At 34.1% G+C, this 23,507-nt stretch overlaps 5 protein-coding genes across 6 annotated transcripts; 1 reads left to right on the top strand and 4 right to left on the bottom strand.

Moving 5' to 3' along the window:
- Window positions 1-3,444: 3,444 nt before the first annotated feature.
- LOC128392684 (SWI/SNF-related matrix-associated actin-dependent regulator of chromatin subfamily A containing DEAD/H box 1A-like) lies at window positions 3,445-6,852 on the bottom strand. Its single transcript, XM_053352749.1, has 3 exons — window positions 6,682-6,852; window positions 4,074-6,493; window positions 3,445-3,978 (listed from the first exon to the last, which is right to left on the bottom strand). The coding sequence occupies exons 1-3, from the start codon at window positions 6,720-6,722 to the stop codon at window positions 3,923-3,925; spliced, it is 2,517 nt and encodes an 838-aa protein (XP_053208724.1). The 5' UTR covers window positions 6,723-6,852; the 3' UTR covers window positions 3,445-3,922.
- Window positions 6,853-7,335: 483 nt separating this feature from the next.
- Window positions 7,336-10,234, bottom strand: LOC128392686 (cyclin-dependent kinase-like 1). 2 transcript variants are annotated; one of them, XM_053352752.1, is made up of 5 exons: window positions 10,045-10,234; window positions 9,025-9,259; window positions 8,318-8,512; window positions 7,691-8,254; window positions 7,336-7,625 (listed from the first exon to the last, which is right to left on the bottom strand). In XM_053352752.1, exons 1-5 carry the CDS (start codon window positions 10,071-10,073, stop codon window positions 7,455-7,457), a joined length of 1,194 nt encoding a protein of 397 aa, XP_053208727.1. In that variant the 5' UTR covers window positions 10,074-10,234; the 3' UTR covers window positions 7,336-7,454. The 2 variants fall into 2 exon arrangements, with proteins under 2 accessions (XP_053208727.1, XP_053208726.1); XM_053352751.1 differs by having other exon boundaries at window positions 9,646-10,215.
- Window positions 10,235-10,729: 495 nt separating this feature from the next.
- LOC128392462 (ATP-binding cassette sub-family E member 1-like) lies at window positions 10,730-12,493 on the top strand. The gene is made up of 2 exons (XM_053352490.1): window positions 10,730-11,312; window positions 11,403-12,493. Exons 1-2 carry the CDS (start codon window positions 10,889-10,891, stop codon window positions 12,491-12,493), a joined length of 1,515 nt encoding a protein of 504 aa, XP_053208465.1. The 5' UTR covers window positions 10,730-10,888.
- Window positions 12,494-12,686: 193 nt separating this feature from the next.
- Window positions 12,687-14,335, bottom strand: LOC128392685 (uncharacterized). Its single transcript, XM_053352750.1, has 2 exons — window positions 14,198-14,335; window positions 12,687-14,133 (listed from the first exon to the last, which is right to left on the bottom strand). The coding sequence occupies exons 1-2, from the start codon at window positions 14,219-14,221 to the stop codon at window positions 12,748-12,750; spliced, it is 1,410 nt and encodes a 469-aa protein (XP_053208725.1). The 5' UTR covers window positions 14,222-14,335; the 3' UTR covers window positions 12,687-12,747.
- A 462-nt stretch (window positions 14,336-14,797) lies between these two features.
- On the bottom strand, window positions 14,798-23,113 carry LOC128392683 (MAM and LDL-receptor class A domain-containing protein 2-like). The gene is made up of 6 exons (XM_053352748.1): window positions 22,895-23,113; window positions 22,691-22,834; window positions 19,373-22,617; window positions 15,882-19,310; window positions 15,269-15,809; window positions 14,798-15,202 (listed from the first exon to the last, which is right to left on the bottom strand). Exons 1-6 carry the CDS (start codon window positions 22,956-22,958, stop codon window positions 14,967-14,969), a joined length of 7,659 nt encoding a protein of 2,552 aa, XP_053208723.1. The 5' UTR covers window positions 22,959-23,113; the 3' UTR covers window positions 14,798-14,966.
- Between the last annotated feature and the right edge of the window lie 394 nt (window positions 23,114-23,507).

Below are 23,507 nucleotides of genomic sequence, written 5' to 3'. Positions count from 1 at the left end.
TTTTTACATGATATTTTCACTTTTTGATACAGAAATTGCTGATGTGTTAAGTTATACAGTCATATAAATAGAGTCATCGTTTTGTTGATTGAACAAAAATCCTCCTTATCTGAATAAATAGAAGGTTTAAACGTTGTTTTCACGAAAGTCAATCGACGAATCGACATCCTCATTGAGTATTGCTCAAACTCGTACCATTCAAGTGTCGCGTCACTATGACTCATAGCATATATCACTGAAAATGTTTCTTTGATTTTTTTGTACGATCAAGAAATTGTCATTTGGTACTAAATGATACTTCGAGTTGAAATATAATAGTTTTTGAAAACGAAAACTTTTCTATTATTAATTGACGATCAAGCACGAGCTCATTAAACTATTCTGATTATCAATAATTATTCATAAAAAATGAAAAAACTAAATAAGTAAAAATTAGCTTGTAAATTGACAGAAATATTCCAACTTGAATCGAACCAGTTTTTATTCAATTTTCACTTGATGTTGTTAGTCTAGAAGTGCTTATGTGCAGTAGTATATTCACACAAATGAAATAATCTTTTGAACGGTAAAGTTGATTCAATTAGCATTTCAGAGGCTTCGATTTTGCTACGAGTTTTGTTTAAACGAATCAATAGAATTAAAATCCAGCTATACGATTATCAAGTATTAATAGTAATAGTTATCTTATGGATATGATTATTCAGAAAGAATGTTAACGTTTAATGTTTTTAATTGTTATTCTATTATTGACATGACATGGATAAAATAGATCATTCTTACAAAGCTGATCAATCAGTAACTTTTTGAATAACAAAAAAAACTTTTCTCATCAGTAAACTAAGAAGCGATTTATTTATAATATGAGTCTCGTTTTCAACAGTTTATCACAAATAAACGATTATTAAATTTATTTATAAACTCGATCACCAACAAATGAAAGAGTAAACCATAGAAATATATGAGATGAGAAGGAACGTTGAGTACAAGAGCTAGCAAAAAAAAAGCAAAAGCAGAAATAACCCCAGGTAAAAATATTTAGTACTCAGAAACATAAGAACCAGAAACTTATCTACCTGCAGCAGCGCCAGCCCCACCAGCTCCAATAGCAAAAGTGCCAGCACCGGCACCAGAGCCTTGACCATAACCAGCACCAGCAAATATTATGACGCATAAAGTAAATGTTGAATATTTTTTTTGAGATTCTTTTATTGACATGACATCGATTGAATTAATAGATGCATCTATTAATTCAATAACAATAGCTTTGTAACGATCATGATCGTTACAAAGCTTCAGCTACATCACTTATTGAGGGATCTTTTTAGAGGTATTAGAAAAAAACAAGTAAATAGATTGATCTTGATTCTCGAAACACTTTAAATGCCCAAAGTTCGAAGTAGAAGTGTCTTGATATCCTTGGAACCATCTCGAACTGTAAGTGAGGAGATGAGAGAAAAAAACGTTAAACTATTAGAATTTATTGGTGAAGGTATAAAGTAATCAATTGGAATAAGTTTACTTGATCAATTTAGATCCAATGATGCGGATAAAGTTCAACGTTAAAAGTATCGCGTAGTTAATAATTAATGTTCTAGAGGGTTAGTTACGTGAAAATATCAAATCAAATTGTTAAATTTCTTTAGTTTATACAATCAGAATCTTTGATAACCTGAAAAATATGAATCAACAAATGTTTTAATATGAACAGATCTTCATGTTATTCATAATGAATTTAGATTATGAGTCTGTTTATTGCCACCATATCGAATCTAAGCACGACTATCAAAACCAGCACTTGTAGTAGAGACTTTATTGGATTAAGCAAACATAGATGTAAGCGCGCTTATTTCATTAATGAATTTGCTATTCAAGACAGTTTTGTTTAATTTAGAAAATTGATTTTCTTGTTGTGGCGTCATGGAAATCATCTGCAAAGTACTTGAGTTACTTAGATCCTTAAGATCAAATTTTGGCTCAATCTCATTACTATCACGTTGAACATTACCAGCACCCCAGCTCCCGAAACCATCACCTTTATCATTACCATCATCCCAACCACCATTCAATAAAGGTAATTCACCAGTCATGCCATTCATCATCGCATTTTTTACATCCTGTGAATGCAATTCTTCCTGCGGTTGATTAATTTTATCTGTTCTAACGATGTTTATAAACGAGAAAACTAAAAATATCACGCATAAAGTAAATGTTGAACATTTGATGAAATTCATGATGAACTTTTTTCACAATTACAATTGAACTCGCTCAGTTATGACTATTAACTAAAAGCAAAAATTAAACTAAAGTTACAATCAAATGTATACTCATTTTATATGAAAGTTTCACTTGATTTTAATATTCACGTTTCACTAGATAATAACATTGAGAATCTGCTTTTGTGGCAAATTAAATAGTCACACAGATAGCGGATTTAATTAACTTCAATACTTTAGAGACTACGATTTTGTCGAGAGTTTTGTTTAACTAACAACTACTCTGTACTGATGAGTTTATCATGTGATTACCTTAACCTTATAATAGTGAGTATTCAGAAAATAAATGTTTTTTTCCGATTCTATTGACATGGCACGGGTAAATTAGATCATTGTTTACGAAGCTGATTAATTAAATTTTTCACTAGTAAATTGACAAACGATGTATTGATAGTAAAAAGTAGCATTTGCTAGACACAAAGATATTGATATTATCACTGATATATTAATTATAAAATTGAAACCGTTAATAAAGTTAATCATGAACTTCACCAAAATCTCAGCTTTTACTTTATGTGTTATCATATTGTCAATTTTTTCGTTCATAAACATGGAGAAAACTGATGAAAGCTCTATCACTGGTAAACATACTGATGAAACATCTTCTCTTGTGAATATGTTCATTCCTGATGGACCAGCATTGGATGAATTCTATTCCAATTCTGCGGCTGATTATGTTGGTCCTCGTGGTCCTATAAATACTTCTGCTGTAAATAAAATGCCGACTGTGGGTGGTGCTCTCAGTAATTAAGTTCTTGGAGATGGTGCTGGATCTGGTCCTACATCCTGGTCCCGTCCTGGTCTGTATGTATGGCTCTGTTTAGTGTTATGTTCAAAAGTCTCGTGTTTTTTACTGAATTGGCAGTGAATTACAGTCAATTTTACCCTGAATGCTTATGTTGATTTAGATTTTCCTAATTACCGAGGGTATTAATTATCTATGTACATGTATATGGGATATTAATAATAATAAGATAATTAAAGCAATGAAAAAAAGTTAAACACGAGTTTAATGGTTATGATTTCTTATTCTGAAGATTCATTTGATTGTTTTGTATAATCAAGAATTTGGTTCTTGGGTTTAATTGATATTCTGAGTTAAAATGTGATAAGAACGAAAACTTTTATATTACTGATTGGCCATTGGAATGAATTAATCGTCCATTAATAATAAAAGCGTTTGAATAGTTGAAAATTTTATCAAAATTAAGATGAGAAATTTGTAAATAAATACAGTACAGTTAATATCGGTCACGTGGGACTTTTAACAATTTAGACTTTTGATCAATTAATTGACACAATTGGTGATCATAAATCGTATTTAATAATAATAGATGAGTCAAATGAAGTAACAGATTAATCCATTGGCTTCCAATTAGATTTATAAGTTGTAAATACCAAATTCAAAGGGCAAGTCACATTGAGATAAATTGATAACATAAGATTTAGATGATAATTAAATTCAACTAAAGATCAATGAACACCAATTGTTGGTGACATGAGATGAAAATAATAATAATTGAAAGAATAGATTGTAAAAAAATAATCACATTCGCAAAGTAATTAAGATAAGTACATCACTTATTGAGGGATCTTTTTAGAGGTAGAAAAAAACAAGTAAATAGATTGATCTTGATTCTCGAAACACTTTAAATGCCCAAAGTTCGACGTAGAAGTGTCTTGATATCCTTGGAATCATCTCGAACTGTGAATGAGGAAATTAGAGGAAAAAAAACAAAACATTAGAATTTATTGGTGAAGATATAAAGTAATAAATTGGAATAAGTTCACGACACTTACTTGACTTTTCGCCCGTTTTAACGTAAATGTCTTCTCCTAATTTGAGTTTTTCATCACAAATTTTGATCATTCCCTCTTCGACACTATTCTCAGATATTAATCGATAAATTTCAACCGGTTCATCTTGACCCATTCGGTGACATCGATCCTCCGCTTGTTTGTCATTATATGGATTGAAATCGATATCATGGATTATGACCACATTGGCAGCAGTTAAATTGATACCAAGTCCTCCAGCTCGAGTGGAAAGAAGGAAGATAAAAATGTTATCATCTTCTGTGTATTGATCGATGAGCGCTAATCGATCTGAAACTTTGGTTTGACCATCTAATCTAAGGAACTTGTGATTCCTTATTTTAAGATATTCTGCCATAATATCAAGCATCATGACGAATTGACTGAAAATCAGAACTCTTTGGTTTCGTTTCTTAAAGAAAGGCAGTAAATCGTCAAGGGCTTTGAATTTACCAGAATTAAGGATAAAATCATTGGTTAATCTAAATCTCTCTAATGATTGATGTTTACAACATAAATTGTGAAGTTCAAAATCATTCATCACTTCCATGTCTTCAAAGACATAATCAACTCTGGCATCACGATGAGCTGGTTCTTTTACGATGATCTTGGCCATTTCTCGAAGTTTACTCAGATCGTAATATCTTCTCAGTAGAAGTGGATGATTAGCTGCCTTCCTTAATTCCATCAACATGGCTGCTCCCTTTCGGTACTTGACAAAACTCTCATCAGGTTCGTCACCACCATTTTCGTAAATATTTTTCCCACTGTATCGATACTCTCGAGTATAATTTTCAACGAGTTCCATATACTTGAATTCTTGCTCATTTTCCATGGGGCACTTTTTAATATGTTCCGTCTTGTTGGGCAATTGTTTAAGAACATTAACTTTAAGTCGACGAAGGACAAACGGTTTAAGAATACGTTTTGCTTGGTCCACTCGATCTTTCTCAAATGTTGTCTCACCCTCACGATTTTTAAATAGATTCTGTAGGTGGGTTAGTTTACTTGAGAAAAATGTTGGCATTGTAAAGAAAAGAAGGGACATCAATTCGAGTAGATTGTTTTGAACTGGAGTACCTGTGAGTAGAAGTCGATGTTTGGCTCGAAGTGAGATTAAATTACCAAATCTATTGGTTTTCATATTCTTAAGCATATGAGCTTCGTCAAAGACAATATACTGAATTGGAACCCGCTTCAGGAAACGCTTATCATCTGGATTCCCGACAAGATTGTAAGTGGTAAGAATCACATCGAATTTAATTTTTTTGGTTGCCATTTGATTCCTCAGTTGAGCTCTGTAGTCCATTGATCCGTGATAAAGAACAACTTGAATGGGCTCACACCAAGTCTCAAATTCTCTTTGCCAATTTTCCAATGTTGATGATGGAACAACAATTAAATGAGGTCCTTTATTCTTGCAATTTTCTCTTAGGTAAGCCAATAGAGCGATAACTTGAATGGTCTTTCCAAGACCCATTTCATCAGCCAGAATACCATTGATATTCCGCTTGTATAATAAAACTAACCAATTGAGGCCAATCAATTGATAATTTGCTAATGACATTGATTGATTAAGAATCTTTGGCTGTACAGCGGGTTCCAATTTCTCAACAGTCTCGCTCATTTTTTCTGAAATTTTCTCACATTCACCTAAAAGTTTCGTGATGGCTGCATGACTTTTCACCACTTCTTTACAATCATCAATAAGATCAATGCTTAATGACTTTTCACATCTAATTTTGGTTATCAGGTCCATCCAGTTAGCGAAAGGTCTTAAACCCATAATACATTGAGCCTTTTTCTTTGAAACTCCTGGAATAATAAGTAGATCAGCTGCACTTGCTTCTTCCAGGTAGGATAACACTTTTGCCCTTAAGGTCATTTTACTTGCTTCCAATGAAGATGTAATAGCGATCTCATCTTCCTCATCAGAACTTTCACCCACGATATCATCATAATCTTCATCATCGTCCAAATCTTCTGGCGCCGAGGGATCAGGAGGTAGATCTTCCTCCTCATCAGAACTTTTAAATGCATCCAAAATGTCATCTTCTGCTACTTCCTCTTCTGCTGTGGGAGATTTTGAAGAGTTGCTTCCATAAACATCAGAATCTACATCCAGAGATTCTTCACTTTTCTCTTCAAAAGCTTTCGATTCATCAGAATAATTGGAGTCACTAGTCTCACTATTTTTTTCATTCTCTTCTTCAGAATCAGATGAATCCGATAATCTAATAGTTCTCATCTTCTTGGAAGGTGTTTTAGCCCTTTTACTCCTTTCATTTGATTGACTTTCTCTATCAAAATGAGAAGAAATAACCTCAATATCATCACCATCCGATTCATCTGATGACATGATTCTCCTCTTGATGTGACGCTTTCTTGGAGGAACAATAGTAAGACTACAGCAGGATAAAAGAAAAGATAGAAATAAGGTAAAGAAAGGGTGTGTTAATAAGAACCAGAATTACAACAAATGAAAAAGAAAAAAAGAAAATGGATAACAAGAAACCAGAACAGACAAACACAAACACAAAGATGAGAGAAAAAGGTGAATAAAAAAAGCAGAAGAAGACAAAGTGATTCTTACCTGTCGTCATCATCATCATCACTCAGCAACATGAAGTCCATAGTTGGAATAACCAATTAACGATCGACGAAAATCACCAATAATCAACAATTAAAAATAAAAACAAACAATTTAAACCAAATGATCAACAGAAAACCACAATTTCTCAACGACCAAAACCATGAATGAAAAAAAAGCCGCCAAAAGAAGAGCCATCAGGTGACGCTACGAATTGTTCTAAGCTCGCAGAGCCATCTGGTGGTTGCGAGAGTCGAATCATAATTGTGATGGATTAACAATTAACTGTAAACAATTACCATGTAAATGACTTTTCGCCTTTGACATATTTCAAACTGAAAATGAAGATAAAAGTTGTGCTTGAATTTCAACGAATCAACTCAATCTAATTGAGATTATTTGGTTTATCATCTTGACAATTAACCAGCGACAATTGAAATGTCCAAAGTCAATCGATATTCAATTTAAATATTTTGTTTCACTTCAAAGGTCAAGGGGAAAGTTAATCATTTTGGTAAACCATTAAGGATCAAATTATCGATTGATTGGACATTAGTTTTAATTGTTTTGATCAATTCGAGACAATTTCTCTTCTTTTTTTAAATGAATAGATTTTGTTTTCTTCTTTAATATTTCAATCAGTAAACAATTTAGACGTTTAATATTTGATGGGTTTTAATTGTGACATTAAATGTTATCATTATTTTTTATGATTGATGTTGATTTTGGTGAGATTTGTTTACAATCAATACTTTAGTGGATCAATGTCATTGAGGTTAAATGTTTGGTAAATGATCAAATCTGTTGGGTCGATCATTTAATCCGTTGATTGTCCCATTGGTACTTCCGATGCTTCCTCTTGCGTTAATTGTCCTCGAATGTAATTGGACTGACCTAATCTCTGGGGACCCATGATTAGGTAAATGTGGAAGTAAAGATTGTCCATACTGAAAGAACAACAATTAAGACAATTAGATTCTGATGAAGGTTCGAACTCGATTCTGGTTCTTACCTTTGATCGTTGACGGAATTTAAATTGTACCTCTTCACTTTCGAGTTCAGGAATTTTGACATTATTGAAGTATGGATGTCGAAGTAGAAGGTCACAATTTGGTCGCTTTTGTGGATCTTTATCGAGACATTTTCGTAAGAAATCGAATCCAGTGTCTTCAACATGTCGAGGAATTTTGCCCGACAAGGGATCGGTTATTTCGGTCTCTGGAATTGTGACCCCAGCGAAAAAGTCATTCGATCTGAAAATTTGTACATGTCGAGGGATGAGGTCACCAAGTGTCTTACGAATCAAATATAATTGGTCAACATCTGATTTCCCAGGCCAAAGAGCTTCACCTCTCATCAGTTCGGCGGTCACACAACCAATCGCCCAAACATCGACCGCTGGACCATATTGAGTATCACCGACAAGTAATTCGGGTGCTCGATACCAACGGGTGGCCACATAATCGGTATAATTACCATTTGGACTCAGAGTTCGAGCAAACCCAAAGTCGCAAAGTTTAACGATAAAATCTCGAGTTAACAAAATGTTTTCCGGTTTGACATCACGATGAATACACTAAACATAACAACAATCAATTTAATCACTTGGAATCTAATTAAAGGTTCAAACAAAACTCACATTATGCTGATGACAGAAATTCACTGCGTTAATTGTTTGCCAAATTATTCGCTTAGTTAAATATTCGGGTACACCTTTGGAATACTTTTCGAGGATATCGAGGACCGTTAGTTCACAATATTCAAAGACGAGATGTAATTTCCGTTTCCGTCGGAAAACTTCAATCAAATTGATTAAATTGGGATGTTTAAGTTGCTAAATTAAGGTAATGGAAAAAGTAAATATATTACCTGGTTAATTATTCACAATTAGTAAACAATTTCTGTTTTAGTTTGATTGTTTTCTATTAGTTGTATTTTCAACTGATTGATTGATTCAATTGTTAGCCAATTTAGTTAATCAACATGCAATCAAATGATCCACCGGAATCTAGATTAACCTTGGCACAAAAATATTGTTCATTATTGAATAACAATCAACGATAATTGATTTAATCTATTGATTAAACTTGACAGAATCACCAAACTGGTCAATTACGATTATGATGTTGATTAAAAGTTAATTGTTATAACAATCCCAAGGAGATTATGTTAGTAAATCAAACAATTAATTCTGTGTCAGTGTTAATTAATAGCTTTGAGAACAGAAAAATGTAACAAACTGATCGATTTGCTCTGATAAACAAAATCGATATTTTCGAAGTTTCGAATTTTTTCCTCTCTATTGATTTCTATCATTTATTATTCATTTTAAATTGTTCTACTCACCTTGAGCATTTTAATCTCTCTCAGAGCGATTTTCTTAATCAATGGATCGTCTTCCGTTTCGACGTACTTTTTAACGGCCACTAATTGTCCATTCTCGCGATTACGACATTTGAACACTAGGCCATAAGAACCTTCGCCGATTTTTGATATCTTTTCATATTTATCCATATTTGAATTGTTGGTGTTTTGATTGTTGTGATTAAATGTTTGCATTTGAATACGTTTAATTGTACCACTTTAATCATCAGGTTGATTAGCCAACATTGTAACAATTAAGGAATAAGAAATGTATTAGAAAAGTTTGTCCCAACAAATAAATGTTCAATATTATTATTAACTAAGTTTATAATTAGTGATTTAAGTTTTTGTAATTGATAAAAATTAATTGATTGTTGTGATCAATAATAATTAGATTGATTTGAATAAGGAAAATTAAATGAAAATGAAATGAACAATTAGAATAGCTAATCAATAATTGTTGATCAATTATGGTGGTTGCAATGAATTACTGTTAATGATGTTTATGATTATGATTAAGTGTAAGAAAATGGTTAATCATTTAACTTGCATATGGGAACAATTAACTGAGTGATTAAGCAAATTGTGAGATTATGAGCATACCCATATTGACACTGTTTCAATTGTGATTCCAAGTCATTTAGATGATGATGATTAAGATGATTATGATGATGAGAATGATGATTGGGATGATATTGACGACATTGATTCATGATTTAAATTAATACGATTTAAATTATCTTAAAAACTAACATGTTATTATCATGAATGCTAAACAATTAAATCAATAATCACAATTGATTTCAATCAACTAGAAATAGCGTCAATTAAGGTTTTTTTTCAGATTTGATTGTGAGTTGATTGTGATCAAGAGATTAGTGCAGAGGAATGACAATGTAAGTGATTTGATTGATTGGAAATTAAAATTCACAATCAAAGAATAAAAATGAAAGTGATTGAACAATTAAGTTAATTAGGTCAATGGTGACAAGAAAATTATACCTCGGAAAACATAAGCAACCTGAACACATTTGATTAGGTTGATTAGTTGGTTTAACTTTTCGGTGATTAAACACTAAGATTAATTAACTATTAGCTTATCAATTTAGATTAGGTTGATCACTGATTTTTTAAACATTAATTTTAATTCAATAACATCTTAATTTTGTTTTGATTTCTATCTCATAATAACCATAGTGATCAACTTATTATGTTAATTAACTTGTGTTGTTATTTTTTTCCCATAACAATCACTAGTTAGCATGATCACCACAATTGATTATTAAATCATAATTAAAACAAAATGGGTTAAAATTTATCTTCAAACATTTAACCAAGTTAATTACAAAATTTTCTAATCAATTTAACTTAACAATCAACTTGACTCACAACTTTTACTAATCACATTCAACTTGTACATTTATAAATCGAGACAATTAGTCGTTGATTTGGTGGAAAAAAACTTAATGATAATTTACTTGTTCATTGATTTACTAAATGGAAATTTTTCTTGGTCGTTTGTTGATTTAGTTTTTTAACAATTAAACTTTTCCTTTTATCAGAAAAAATTGATTTTAATTATTTTCTTCGTCTCGGTTTAGAGTTTGAATTTGCCGCTTTTCGAATTCAAGCAACAGCGCCATCTCTCGTGAGCCGCTTTAAACGTCAACGTGGCTTGAAAACATATTTTTAAAAATAAATTTCTTTTGATTTTGATTAAGATTTTTTTTATTGTTATTGTCTTGGATTTTAATTATTTTCTGCTTTTTTTGTCGTTGTGATTTAATTGTTGTTTGTTGTTTGTTGTTGTTGTGGTCTTATCACTCATCTACCCTGAGGAAATAAAATGGCAGGACGAGGTCCAGCTGGAGGTGATACCCAAGATAAGTTAACTCGTATCGCTATTGTCAATAATGATAAATGTAAACCTAAACGATGTAAGCAAGAATGTAAGAAAAGTTGTCCAGTTGTCCGAATGGGTAAACTTTGTATTGAGGTTACACCTAATGATAAGATTGCCAAAATAAGTGAAGAGCTTTGTATTGGTTGTGGTATTTGTGTGAAAAAATGTCCATTTGAGGCGATTCACATTATCAATCTTCCAAGTAATCTGGAAAAGGCGACTACTCATCGGTATGGACAAAATTCATTTAAACTTCACCGACTTCCAATTCCTCGACCTGCTGAAATTTTAGGTCTTGTAGGTACTAATGGTATTGGTAAATCAACAGCTCTTAAAATTTTAGCTGGTAAACTTAAGCCCAATTTAGGTAAGTTGTTCTTGTGCTCTAATTTTGTTCCATCTTTATTTTCTAATGGTTTGACTTTTTTTTATGGTTTTCCAATTTTCTTTTTCAAAGGTCGATGGGGAACTGATCCACCAGATTGGAGTGAAATTTTGACTTATTTCCGAGGATCTGAGCTTCAAAATTATTTCACCAAAATTTTAGAAGATGAATTGAAAGCTATAGTTAAACCTCAATATGTTGATCAGATACCTAAAGCTGTTAAAGGTACAGTTCAACATCATTTAACCAAAAAGGATGAGATGAAAAACCAAGACGAAGTTTGCCTTATGTTGGATATTAATGATGTTATACGAAGCAGAAATGTAGAAGATCTTAGTGGTGGTGAACTTCAGAGATTTGCGATCGCCATGGTGTGTATTCAAAGAGCAAACATTTACATGTTCGATGAACCCTCATCTTACCTTGATGTTAAACAACGTTTGAAAGCTGCTGAAGCCATTAGATATCTGATTGCTGCTGATCGATTCATAATTGTAGTTGAACACGATCTTGCGGTTCTTGATTATCTATCAGATTTCATCTGTTGTTTATATGGTGTTCCTGGTGCTTATGGAGTGGTAACTATGCCTTTCTCAGTTCGTGAAGGAATCAACATCTTTCTCGATGGTTTTGTCCCAACTGAGAATCTTCGTTTCCGAGATACTTCTCTTGTCTTTAAAGTCTCCGAGACAGCAGCCGAAGAGGAGGTTAGACGAATGTGTCGCTACGAGTATCCAACGATGGTGAAAAGGATGGGTGATCAATTCGAATTGAATGTAACCACTGGTACTTTCACCGACTCCGAAATTATAGTATTACTAGGAGAAAATGGAACAGGTAAAACTACCTTTATTCGTCTCCTTGCCGGTCGTTTTCCTCCTGATGAGGGAGCCGCTGATGTGCCAACTCTTAACATTAGTTATAAACCTCAAAAGATTAGCCCTAAATCTCAAGGAACGGTCAAGAATTTACTCTTTGAAAAAATTCGTGAAGCTTATTGCCATCCCCAATTCCAAGCCGAAGTGGTTAAACCTCTCAACATCGACGCTCTACTTGATCAAGAAGTTGTTAATCTCTCTGGTGGTGAAGCTCAACGTGTCGCTTTAGTCCTTTGTCTTGGTAAACCCGCCGATGTTTATCTAATCGATGAACCACTCGTTTAAATGTTTGTGTGAATCTACTGATTACACATATAATTTAATCAAAATTTTCAAAATGATTATGAATTCAAATTAATTAATATATTAAATATAAAGAATTGTTAAAATAACTTATCAAGGTGAAATCAAGACCTTAAAAAAGCAAAGGGTTCAGCCTGAGAAAACAAATTAATCAAAAACCCTGTGCAATAATTAAGGTAAAGGGACTTCAGAGTTAAAGAAATAAATTAAAAATGTTACATTATCCAATTCATTGATTAATCATTGAAAGATGAAAATTTTGTATCATATTGATTAACAATCGCCGAATCAATTGTTGAATTAACTTCAGTTAAATAATGTTTCGGTTTTAAATCGATCCGTTGGAAAGTTAAAATTTCAACGTTCAAAGGTTTAACTTGATTATCTGATGACAACAATTTGCGAATAAAAGTAACAATTTGTAGTTGATTGTTGTTAATTAGCCAATCGATTAGTGATAAAGTGGATAAACCAAAATAAAGGCTAATTACACTTCCCACTGAGGAAAAGTAGTTTAACCAATTGATCTGAGGTTTTGCTTGTTTGATTAACGGTAATTTAGAAGGAGGATGGAAATGAAGAACTAACGATTTCGACCCTGATTGAAGATTATAAATTGGCCTACCAACTTTACGCCATTCGAAGGTATCGACCACACAATCAACCTGACCACAGATTTTGTTACAAGGTGAGTACAACTGAGTGACCAGTTCATGGTATTGTGCGAGTCCGTCGCCTTCCAGAAATCTAAGGTCATTTGGTTTGTTGACTACGTAGTGGTGCGGAAATCGACCTGTAATTTTGGTAAAACTGGACATGAAACAGCGACTCAAACAATGGCCCACGGAAGTATAAGGTTTTGATGGTATTTTACAATTACTAATGTAAGGTGGGGGCAATAATCGAACAGTTTTTTCCTGAAAAGAGAGTCCATAAGCGATTTCGTGCGAAGATTTGACCGGAACTTCAATGGTCGATTCCCCTTGACTCCAAGGTACTTTGTTAAGTCGATGAGCAGTAACCCTTAATTGATTAACTGCCCACTGATTTCTAAAATCTAGGCCAACATTAAGTAACCGTAAACTTCGATAACCAGGAATAATTAGATCGGAACGATTGAAAGTTATCCCGATTCGAGGCCAAAATTGGAAACTTTGACAAACTGCGTGGTCATAGAAGTATTTTCGTGCGTGACCATAATCACATTTGGCTTGTGCCATCGATTGGTCAAGATAATAGCACCAGGAGAATAACTTTTCCATGGGAATCAACATCTTATCGATTTGGATCAAAGTTAAATGTTCAAAGATCAACTTTTGCCCTTCGTCCTGATCTTCCAATACTTGTTCGGCTGTACAGTTTGTAAATCGATCGTTGATATCCATTAACTTTTCAGCTTGTCGCTTGATCTCTGGATAACTGCTCAACAACAAGGTAAAGTTCAGTATCTCCGTTACGCTGAAACATATCGCAATACAGGGAGGTTCAAATTTATCTGAATCGTTGTATGAAGTTTCGTAAGCGATGTTGAATAAATTGTAATCATAATTCAGTTCGACCACCGATTCAACAGTATAATAGACCATAATGATCACAATTAACACTAAAATCAATAACTTGACCTGTTTTAAGATAAAATTTGCAATTAACTAATTAACACAATCTAATATCTTATAAGTTTCTTACCTTTGTTGATTTGGTGATTTTCATGGTTTAAGAAATTGAATTGAACTGAACTTTATTTACATGTTTGTAACATAATTGGATTAATGATCGATGGCTCATTTGATTACAATCTAATTAATCATCTCGAGTTGATGTTGATTGATCAAAGGAAACAAATCAGTTCAAATTTATCTGAATCGTTGTATGAAGTTTCGTAAGCGATGTTGAATAAATTGTAATCATAATTCAGTTCGACCACCGATTCAACAGTATAATAGACCATAATGATCACAATTAACACTAAAATCAATAACTTGACCTGTTTTAAGATAAAATTTGCAATTAACTAATTAACACAATCTAATATCTTATAAGTTTCTTACCTTTGTTGATTTGGTGATTTTCATGGTTTAAGAAATTGAATTGAACTGAACTTTATTTACATGTTTGTAACATAATTGGATTAATGATCGATGGCTCATTTGATTACAATCTAATTAATCATCTCGAGTTGATGTTGATTGATCAAAGGAAACAAATCAATAGCCAATATGATTAGCTGTAAATTACAATTGACTTGACACCCAATGATTAATCAAATTTCTAGAATTAATCAATATATTACATAACCTAAAATTTAATATTCTATAGAAAGATTTAATTGTGATTACATTTGCATGATTGTTTTTATAAGTATTATTCAAAATTAACGCATTGTTTTGATTTGATTGTTAATCAAGAATGAAATAAGACTTAATCAGCATAGAGGTTAATTAGTTTGAATGATTAATTAAAGTGAGTCATTTAAATTTCCGAATCTTGTTCGTGTTTCAGATAATCCAAATAAGTTTGGGTCGTTAATTGAGTTACGTCCATCGATGCTATCGAATTGACCATCATCATTGAATCTATCGTCAAGTATTCCTCTTAATGTACGACGATAACGAATGCGGTTAATTGTTGGCATTAAAAAGTTAATTGTGATTACAATTATAGCAATTGAGCCAATGATCCCAAGAGAAATATCTGAATTCAGAAAATAAAGTATTAGAAATGAGAGAAGATCACAGAAAATTGGTCCATTCTACTTACAAAATATCGAAGCGCTTGAGTGTTTTTTGGAATGGCCTTGAGGTAATGGGGCGATCTTTTTATTGTGACAAAACTCCCGACATTCTTCCGGAATCAGATTATCATTACAGTTACAATGATCTTCGGGCCTTTTGGTTACCGGTTCAGGTGCCTTAGTGGTTGATTTTGGCCGTTCGGTTGGTACTGGCCGGGTAACTGGAGGGGCAATGGTCAACGGTTCTGCAGTGGTCACTTTGTGTGTGGTTGGTACAGCCGTTGGGACAGTCGTTGGTACAAAGGGTTTTTCACTTGATGGTTCCCATGGTTCAGTTTTACCAGGATAAAGTTCAAGAGTTAAAGGTCCTCCAGTTGGACAATTTGGTGAAAATCGTATTGATTTAAGGTAAATACTTGAATCACTCTCCGTAATTGAAGTAATAAGATAAACTTGATAAGATTTTGAATGATTAATTGCTAAATGATAAATTGTCCAATCGTTTGATACTCGATTACCTTTAAACCTGTTTAATTCAAGATGTTTACCTTCACTAATTAAACCAATCTAATCCCATAGAGAATACAAAATAACAAAAATTAAACACTAAACAAACAATCAGCTTAATTAAACACTTACCTTGATCCAAGTATCACCTGAATTAGTTTTAGTTTTATATTGAAACGAGAAGTGACAACTATCATGAGTCGTTGGCGGAAATTTGGGACTGACTAGAGTCGAGTCACAAACGAAACTTTTATCTGCGATAAATTCAATGAAATTATCCTTCGAACTGGGATTGATAATCGAACAGCCTCCTTCGATAGTTTCAACCTCTGTCCATAAACATTGACCTCTCCACGAACTAGTGAAATCACAATTACCTGGGACAACTGAACAATGTACCTCGTCTTGACCATCGTTACAATCGTTGAAACCATCACACAAATGATAAACTGGTAAACATTTCGTAGCTGATTGACATTCCCATTGATTAACTGGACAATCTTCCATTATTGATTTCTTTGAACTCGGACATTCATCAAAAGAAATATCATCAATCGCCTTAACCACATCAGATGATTCACCTAATTTAATTGCTTCAATAGTGACACTGAAAGGGCCATCGTGCTGCCCAATATTAACATAACTCATATACCATGCATCGGTATGTTTACCCCAAAGCGATTGGATCAATTTACTTGTGTTGCCCTGATTAAGATAAACCTGTAACCTTGGGTGTTTATCGGCATCACTGATTGTTTTGAGGGTCATGTAATAGTAGAAGGTGAAAGTGCACCTTGGTCCGGAGTAGGAGAAAAGAGGTGAGGTCAGAGAGACTGAAATATCGGTTTCTTCAGTTTCAAACTTCGCTATTGCATAGTATCCCGATTCGTCACCTTCTGTGTGATCTATGTTTGGTTTAGTTGTTTTGCTGGCACTTTTAATGATCCACGATCCAAATTTATCGCTCTTACTATTTTTCCATCCACAAAAATCATTTTCAAAGGTACAACGCGACGGACAATTGGCCTCATCGGTACCATCACCACAATCATCTTTGAAATCACATTCAGCCTTAAAAGGGTAACATTTAACTACCGATGAACAGGGTTTGTAACCATAATAACAATCAAACAAAGATCCCGGTGTTGTTGGAGGTAATGTCGTGGGTTCATCAACACCCGGTAAGGTTGTACCATTTTCAGCAAGATAACAGCCTCTGGTCAATGTGAGGTCATCAATGTTGATCGACGCATCAATATCTTTCGATATGAATCCTTCCAGGACAATTTCATATTCATCAACAGTTTTAGGTAGTTTAATGTTATACTTTTTCCAATATTCACCTACATGACTAGATGAAACCCTGGCGATTACCTGATAACCGGAAGTGGAATAATTGAACCTTTGATAGATAACAAGTTCACTGGACAATGAGGTATCAATAATATTGACCCAAAGGTTTAATGAACAATCATCACTTGACCCATTGATAACTGGGGAGTAGTGACGAGCCCAAACATCGACCGATTTTTGTGAACCCGAAAGACTCAAATAAGTACCTGAAGCAACACCAAGGGTGTGATCGTAAGAGGGAAGATCAGCTGTTTGTCCCCATGAAATAGTTGCGAATTTGTCATATCGATAGGGATCAGGTTTCCATGAAACACAAGGAGTTTCAAAGTCACACCGAGCAGGTAAATTGTCACAAGATAATTCATCTGATCCATCAAGACAATCGTCAACGAAATCGCACTCAAATGATTTATCAATACAATTATCGTTTGAACATTGAAATGATTTAGTTGAATCACAGGGTGTCTCTGGTGGGGAGGGTTGAGGTGGTGCACAATTAACGAAGGTTAAATCATCCAACGAGATTGCAAATGAATCATTGTTGAATTCACTTGAACCACTAATCAATATCCGACCATATTTAATTGCTCCAATTTGGGCAATTCCTGGTCTCCATTTAATTGTTAGATCTTGATTAACTTGATGAGGTTCCCAAATGCGTTTTAAATTAGTCTCAGGTCGATCAATGTCCGTCTCCAGGTAAATTGTAAGGTCACATTGGTCAGGTTGACAAAAGTAATTAAAACTCAATGAACATTGAGCAGAGGTCCGTCCAATCATTTGCGACCAAAGTTGAGCCGATCCAGCAATTAGTGAATCACGAGAATCAAAAATTAAGAGCCAACCTGAAGCATCATGATTAGTTGCATCTGATTTGGGTATAAATTGTGGTTGATCAACTGGATCACTTAGAGGTTGATAAAGTTTCCAGGTTAATGTTTCTGAATCATTTGATTTAATTACCTCCCAATGGCAAGTATCATCTTGACCGAAAGGACAATTAACTGAGGTGCAATTAACTTCATCCTCGCCAAGATTGGATGGCTCATCTGTTGGGTCACAATCGGAAATGAAATCACACCGATGGTCAAGAGTTATACACGATTGATCTCGACTACACCGAAGGTAACAATCAGCTAATTTACAATCAGAACTGAAAGAAACATCATCAACTGCCCATGAGGCTGATGAATCTGATGATCGGACAGCCGATAAACTTAATTGAAATAATCTATTGTGAGTGACCACTTCAGGTCCAATGTTAATTGTCGCTCGTTTGAAATGAGGCGATTCCAGTAAATATGAGCCCAAAATTGTCTCCAACGAATAAGTTGAGCTCAAATGTGGAAGATCAATTGAAACCTCGAGGTAATTGTGATTTGATTGACCGATAGCCGATGAATTGACCGCTTTAATTACTGACTGAGAATCAGTGAATTGATAATAAAAGTTGAACGAGCAAATTGATTGTGGATCAGGCCGATAAAGTAACGGACTAGTCAATGAGTACTTCGGTAACCCAGTAGTTCCAGTGCTGATCATGAATTTACCTTCAGCGGTATTAAACGTATGATCACGGGTTGGAGATGTTGACCTAACATCGTAAGTGTCATCATCGTAATCAACTAATCTCCATTTTTCTTTTCGGTTTGAATTTGAACTGATTTGAGTTGACCAATCACATAAATTACCCTGGTTGAAGTCACATCGACCTGACCTTAAGCTACATTGAGCCAGATCATCTTCTTCGTCCTCTCCATCGCCACAATCATCACAATAATCACAGGTCATTGAAAGGTCAATACAACTTTTACTTCGAGAGCAGAAAAATTTATCAGATGGACATGAATTGGCATCACCAGTTCGAGGAGCGAAACAAGCGGAATCGGCAGTGATCTTATCGATAACAATACGGTCGTTGGCTTTTTTACTTAGAACTTCAAATCTTAGACGGAAATCGCTCGGAATTCGACCAATGTACAATCGAATTAAGTGCCAATTTTTGCCCAAATTATCGGATATCTGATGAATCGGTGTCACTTGGGTTGATCTTAAATCAACTATACTAATCGTAAGATGAGATATTTCAGAGAGATCAGAATTTGGTTCATCGTTATCGGCAATGGTCATATAAAGATAGAAATCGATGTAACAATGTTCACCCGAATTTCTCATCACTGGACTTAAATAGGTCAAAGTCTTCGAAGTCTAGATCGGTACAAAATTAAAGAGATTAGTTAACCACGATTGCATGAGTTGAATTTACATACTTTTGTATTCAGTTTCCAGTATTTCCCTTTTCCAGTTTCGTGATAATTGATCTCATATTGAGGAGTAATGGCGCTCTTATCGAGGTCGATAATACGCAATTGGTCACTCGGATTAACTCCACCTTTCCACCCACAAGGTCCTGTTTCGAAGTCACAATTGTAGCCGCAATTAGATTCATCCCAAGCATCTTTACAATCAGCGTGAAAGTCACACAATAAATTTCCCGTTACTTTTGTGGCATGTGAATCACAGGAATATTCCGTCTCATCGATCACCTCGATAGAGTCCGCACATTGACCAGGGTAAAGTTCAATATCATCGATAGCAACTAGAGCGGGTCGTAAGGTTCGCGGTTTAACACTCGCTCTTAATTCAATTGTGAATGGATTTCCTGTTAATTTGTCGATTTGGATACTTAGACGATCCCAAAAGTCCAACTTGGTCTTAGAGTCAATTGTTTTTAAATAGATCATTTTTGAATAAAATTGATTGAGGATTACATGAAGCGTCGGTAAATCTTTACCATTCTTGTAGTACCAAAAGGATAAACAGTAATTGGTCATTGGTGAGATTAAGGGGGAGATCAAACTGTACTTTTCGCTGGTCGGCTTTTTCATCTTCTCAAAATTAGCAACAACATAGGAACCAGAATCTTTCTTCGTGGTCATGTCATGAGACGGACTGTACTCATCATATAATCTCCCGTGGTCTCGTCTAAATGTTTTATAATCATCAGAGCCCGATGTCCATCCACAAGTGTCCCGCTCAAAGTTACAATAGCCTACCGGTTGGCATTCAGTTAACAAGGAAATGTCATCGAGAGCAGCATAACCTTGACCAATGAAACGAAAGGCGAGCATTTTTGTTTGACCAGGAAACGGTAACGGTAATCTGACTGTTGTCCATCCTTGTGTTTCGTTGGCTGACCAAAGAGTAACATCATTCGTTCCTAATTCAGCCATAAAAATCATAAATATAATATTAAATGATAACTGACCACGGTGAACATTAGCTGAGAATTCAATACAATTATATTGAGGATGAACGAAAGAATCATAAAATAGGTAACCATTTTTAGCATCCCCATCTTCTGTTATCGTTGAGTCATATTGAGCAATTAAGAAAGATCCTGATTCAGTTTGAGTTGTGTGATCGGTTGTGATTGATTTGTTATCAAATCCATTGGCAAGTTTCCAGACTTCGTTGAAAACGTCACCATTATCATAGCCACATGAACCTAGTTCAAAGTCGCAATTTTCACTTGCTGTACTAGCTGGACAATGGCCACTTGAGTAAATAATGTCATCCAAAGCCATTCCAGAATCGGTATCAGTTGAGTGATCGGCGATGATTTCCAAGGTGAAGTCATAATCGACTGGTTCTATGTTAACATATCCCTGGTACCAATAGTCGGCATAGATATTAGTCCGTTTCCAAATAATTTTTTCAACTGAATCTGATGATCTGACCATTGAGATGGACAATGAGGTTGATTTGGTTCCTCTAATGTAGTACCAGAATGATAGACAATCTCCTTTGGTTGAATCAATAGCCTTAATTGTTTTCGTTGATAATTCACTGATTTTCTTTTCACCTTTACTTTGGAACCGAGAAAATAAGAAATGACCATTGGGTTGATTATAAGTGTGGTCAGTGGCTGGAACATTTGTTACGTCAGTTTTAGTTCGAACGGATGTTCTTCGATACCAAGAAGAGGTCGATTTAAGTGGATCATTGAATAATCCACACGTATTAGTTTCAAAATCACAATTAATCTCATCGGTGATCGGTGGAGGTAATGTGGTTGTCGGTGGGTTTTGTGTTGGTTCTTGTCCTTGACAAAGTCCTTCAGTAAATGTAATATCGTCAATCGCAATGGCAGCAAATGGATGAGGTTTCGGTTTACCGTCGGGTCCAAGTTCTTCATCCTCTGATACATAGACAGCTCGAAGTCGCAAAAACTGGAAATCGTTCATTGAATCTGAATGATTCACGTAAATCAGGGTGCTAACCTGCTGCCATGATGATTCAGGGAAATCCTCATCTTTCAATGTAAACACTGGTTTCAATTCATTTTCGTTTTGTAACATTTCAACGATTAATTCCAATTTAACCCGATTAACTGTCCACAGATTGAATTTTAAACAATAATGATCTTGTTGGGTAATGTCAAAATCACCAGAATCGATAATAGCTGATTTTATCGATAAACTTGGATCAAAGTAAGCATACAGATAGAAATCATCATCATCTTTATCATCTTGACCATTTCCTGGTCCAACAAGACCCGATCCTAGTAATTGACCATTCATACGAATCCAATCAAATGTTTCCATAGAATTGGATGTAGCCCATTGACAAGTATTGTAGCTGAAATCACAATCAACTGAATCAGGACACGAGCCAGTTTCAATTGATAAATCGTCGAGTGCATAATAACCTCCATCAGGTTTAGTAAAAGCAACTCTAAAGTCAATATTATATGAACTTGAGGCCATTTCTTTCAACTGGACAATACCTTGTCTCCAATCACCAAAGTGATTACGATTACGAGTCCACAATTGGTAATTTGTATTGTGCTCCTGATCAACTTGGTTAATTTCCATTTGAAACGAGTCGGAAGTCGATGTGTACCAAAACTTTAAACACCGATGACCAGTGTGGTTGAAAGTTTCTGTCTGCAAAATGGCCACATCTTTGGCCCCAATACCACGAATGTAAGCGATGTGACCCGTTTCTGTCTGAGTCGAGTGATCAGTCACTATTAACGGATGATTAAGTTTATAAACTGGACCAACTGACCAAAATGAAGCACCAAACGATTCGTTTGTTAAAAGACAATTTGAAGTTTCAAAATCGCACATTTCGAATGATGAACAAGGTCCACTCGATAATTTGGTATCGTCAATGGTCAATATTTCATGATTCACATCAGCGTATGAAACAATGAATGAAACTGTCCAAGGTTCGAAGTTGTTGCCAGCAACTAAATTAACACTCGACTTCATCCATTGGCGACCAAAATTACTTTGACGTTTCCAAACAATTGTGTCACTATCTTCACCTATCGACTGGATAACGGTCATTTCACCGGGTTCCAGGCCAAACATATAATACCAGAAGGTTAAACAAGCTTCGGACCCTTTCAATTCTGGACTAATCAATGATCCTGTTCGTGATTTTGAGGACCACAATCTGATTGGATCAAGGTAAGCGTAACCACCAGGTCCATGGTTATGATCACCTAATTACATAACCGAATAGCTCAATTAACTAATAACTAACATAGTACATTAGCTGATTAACTGTTAAATTACCTTGAATTGGTGTCCAGGTTAAATTGTGTTGAGAACTAGTTGAGCTTCCGATTGTCCAAACATGATTAAGATCCTTCCAACCGCAAGTATCATTATCAAAATTACAATTAAGTGAATCGTAATTATTTTCATCCCCAGAGACGCCTAATTATTTCAAATTTTTAATTACAATTTAAATAGTTTGATGATTTTTAATAGACTCACCAACAATTAAGACCAAAGCGATTAGTAGTCTTGAGTTAAGACAATTGTACATGTTGATTAACATGATAATATTAAAATAAAAATTTGATTTAAAATTTATTAACAAAATACATTAAAATTAGTTAATTACAATGATGTTCCTAATGAAAGTGATTTTTTATTAATTGAACAATTAAATGCTTAATTTGACTTCATGATATTGCAAGAAATGAAAATTTTCCGATAGTTAATTGTTAACAATTTGTTTATTTATTTACTAAATCAAATTTTTTTACTCATTATTAACTAAATTAGAGGCGTTTTTAATGATAATAATTGATCAATTGACTTTGATTGGAACAATTAACTAATCCAATCAATTCATCCCCTAATAAAAACAGATTATCATTAAATTATCAACTAAATTGTAACAACAATCACATAATCAGTGCTAAATCAAGGTTACATCAATTCGTTACCCCATTGATATTAATTACTACAATTAAATTGGTTAGACAATCAACTGATTAATAAAACCTAATTTTTTATCTTAACATTATATTATTAATTGTTTTACAATACAATTAATTAATATTTAGCAGCTAATTTGCATCATAAATAAATCATTTAATCA

Source organism: Panonychus citri, unplaced genomic scaffold (assembly GCF_014898815.1).
Source record: "Panonychus citri isolate SS breed McGregor unplaced genomic scaffold, ASM1489881v1 Contig00136, whole genome shotgun sequence".
Taxonomy (NCBI): domain Eukaryota; kingdom Metazoa; phylum Arthropoda; class Arachnida; order Trombidiformes; family Tetranychidae; genus Panonychus; species Panonychus citri.
The sequence above is the reverse complement of the archived record's forward strand: the minus strand, read 5'-3'. Positions and strand labels throughout refer to the sequence as shown.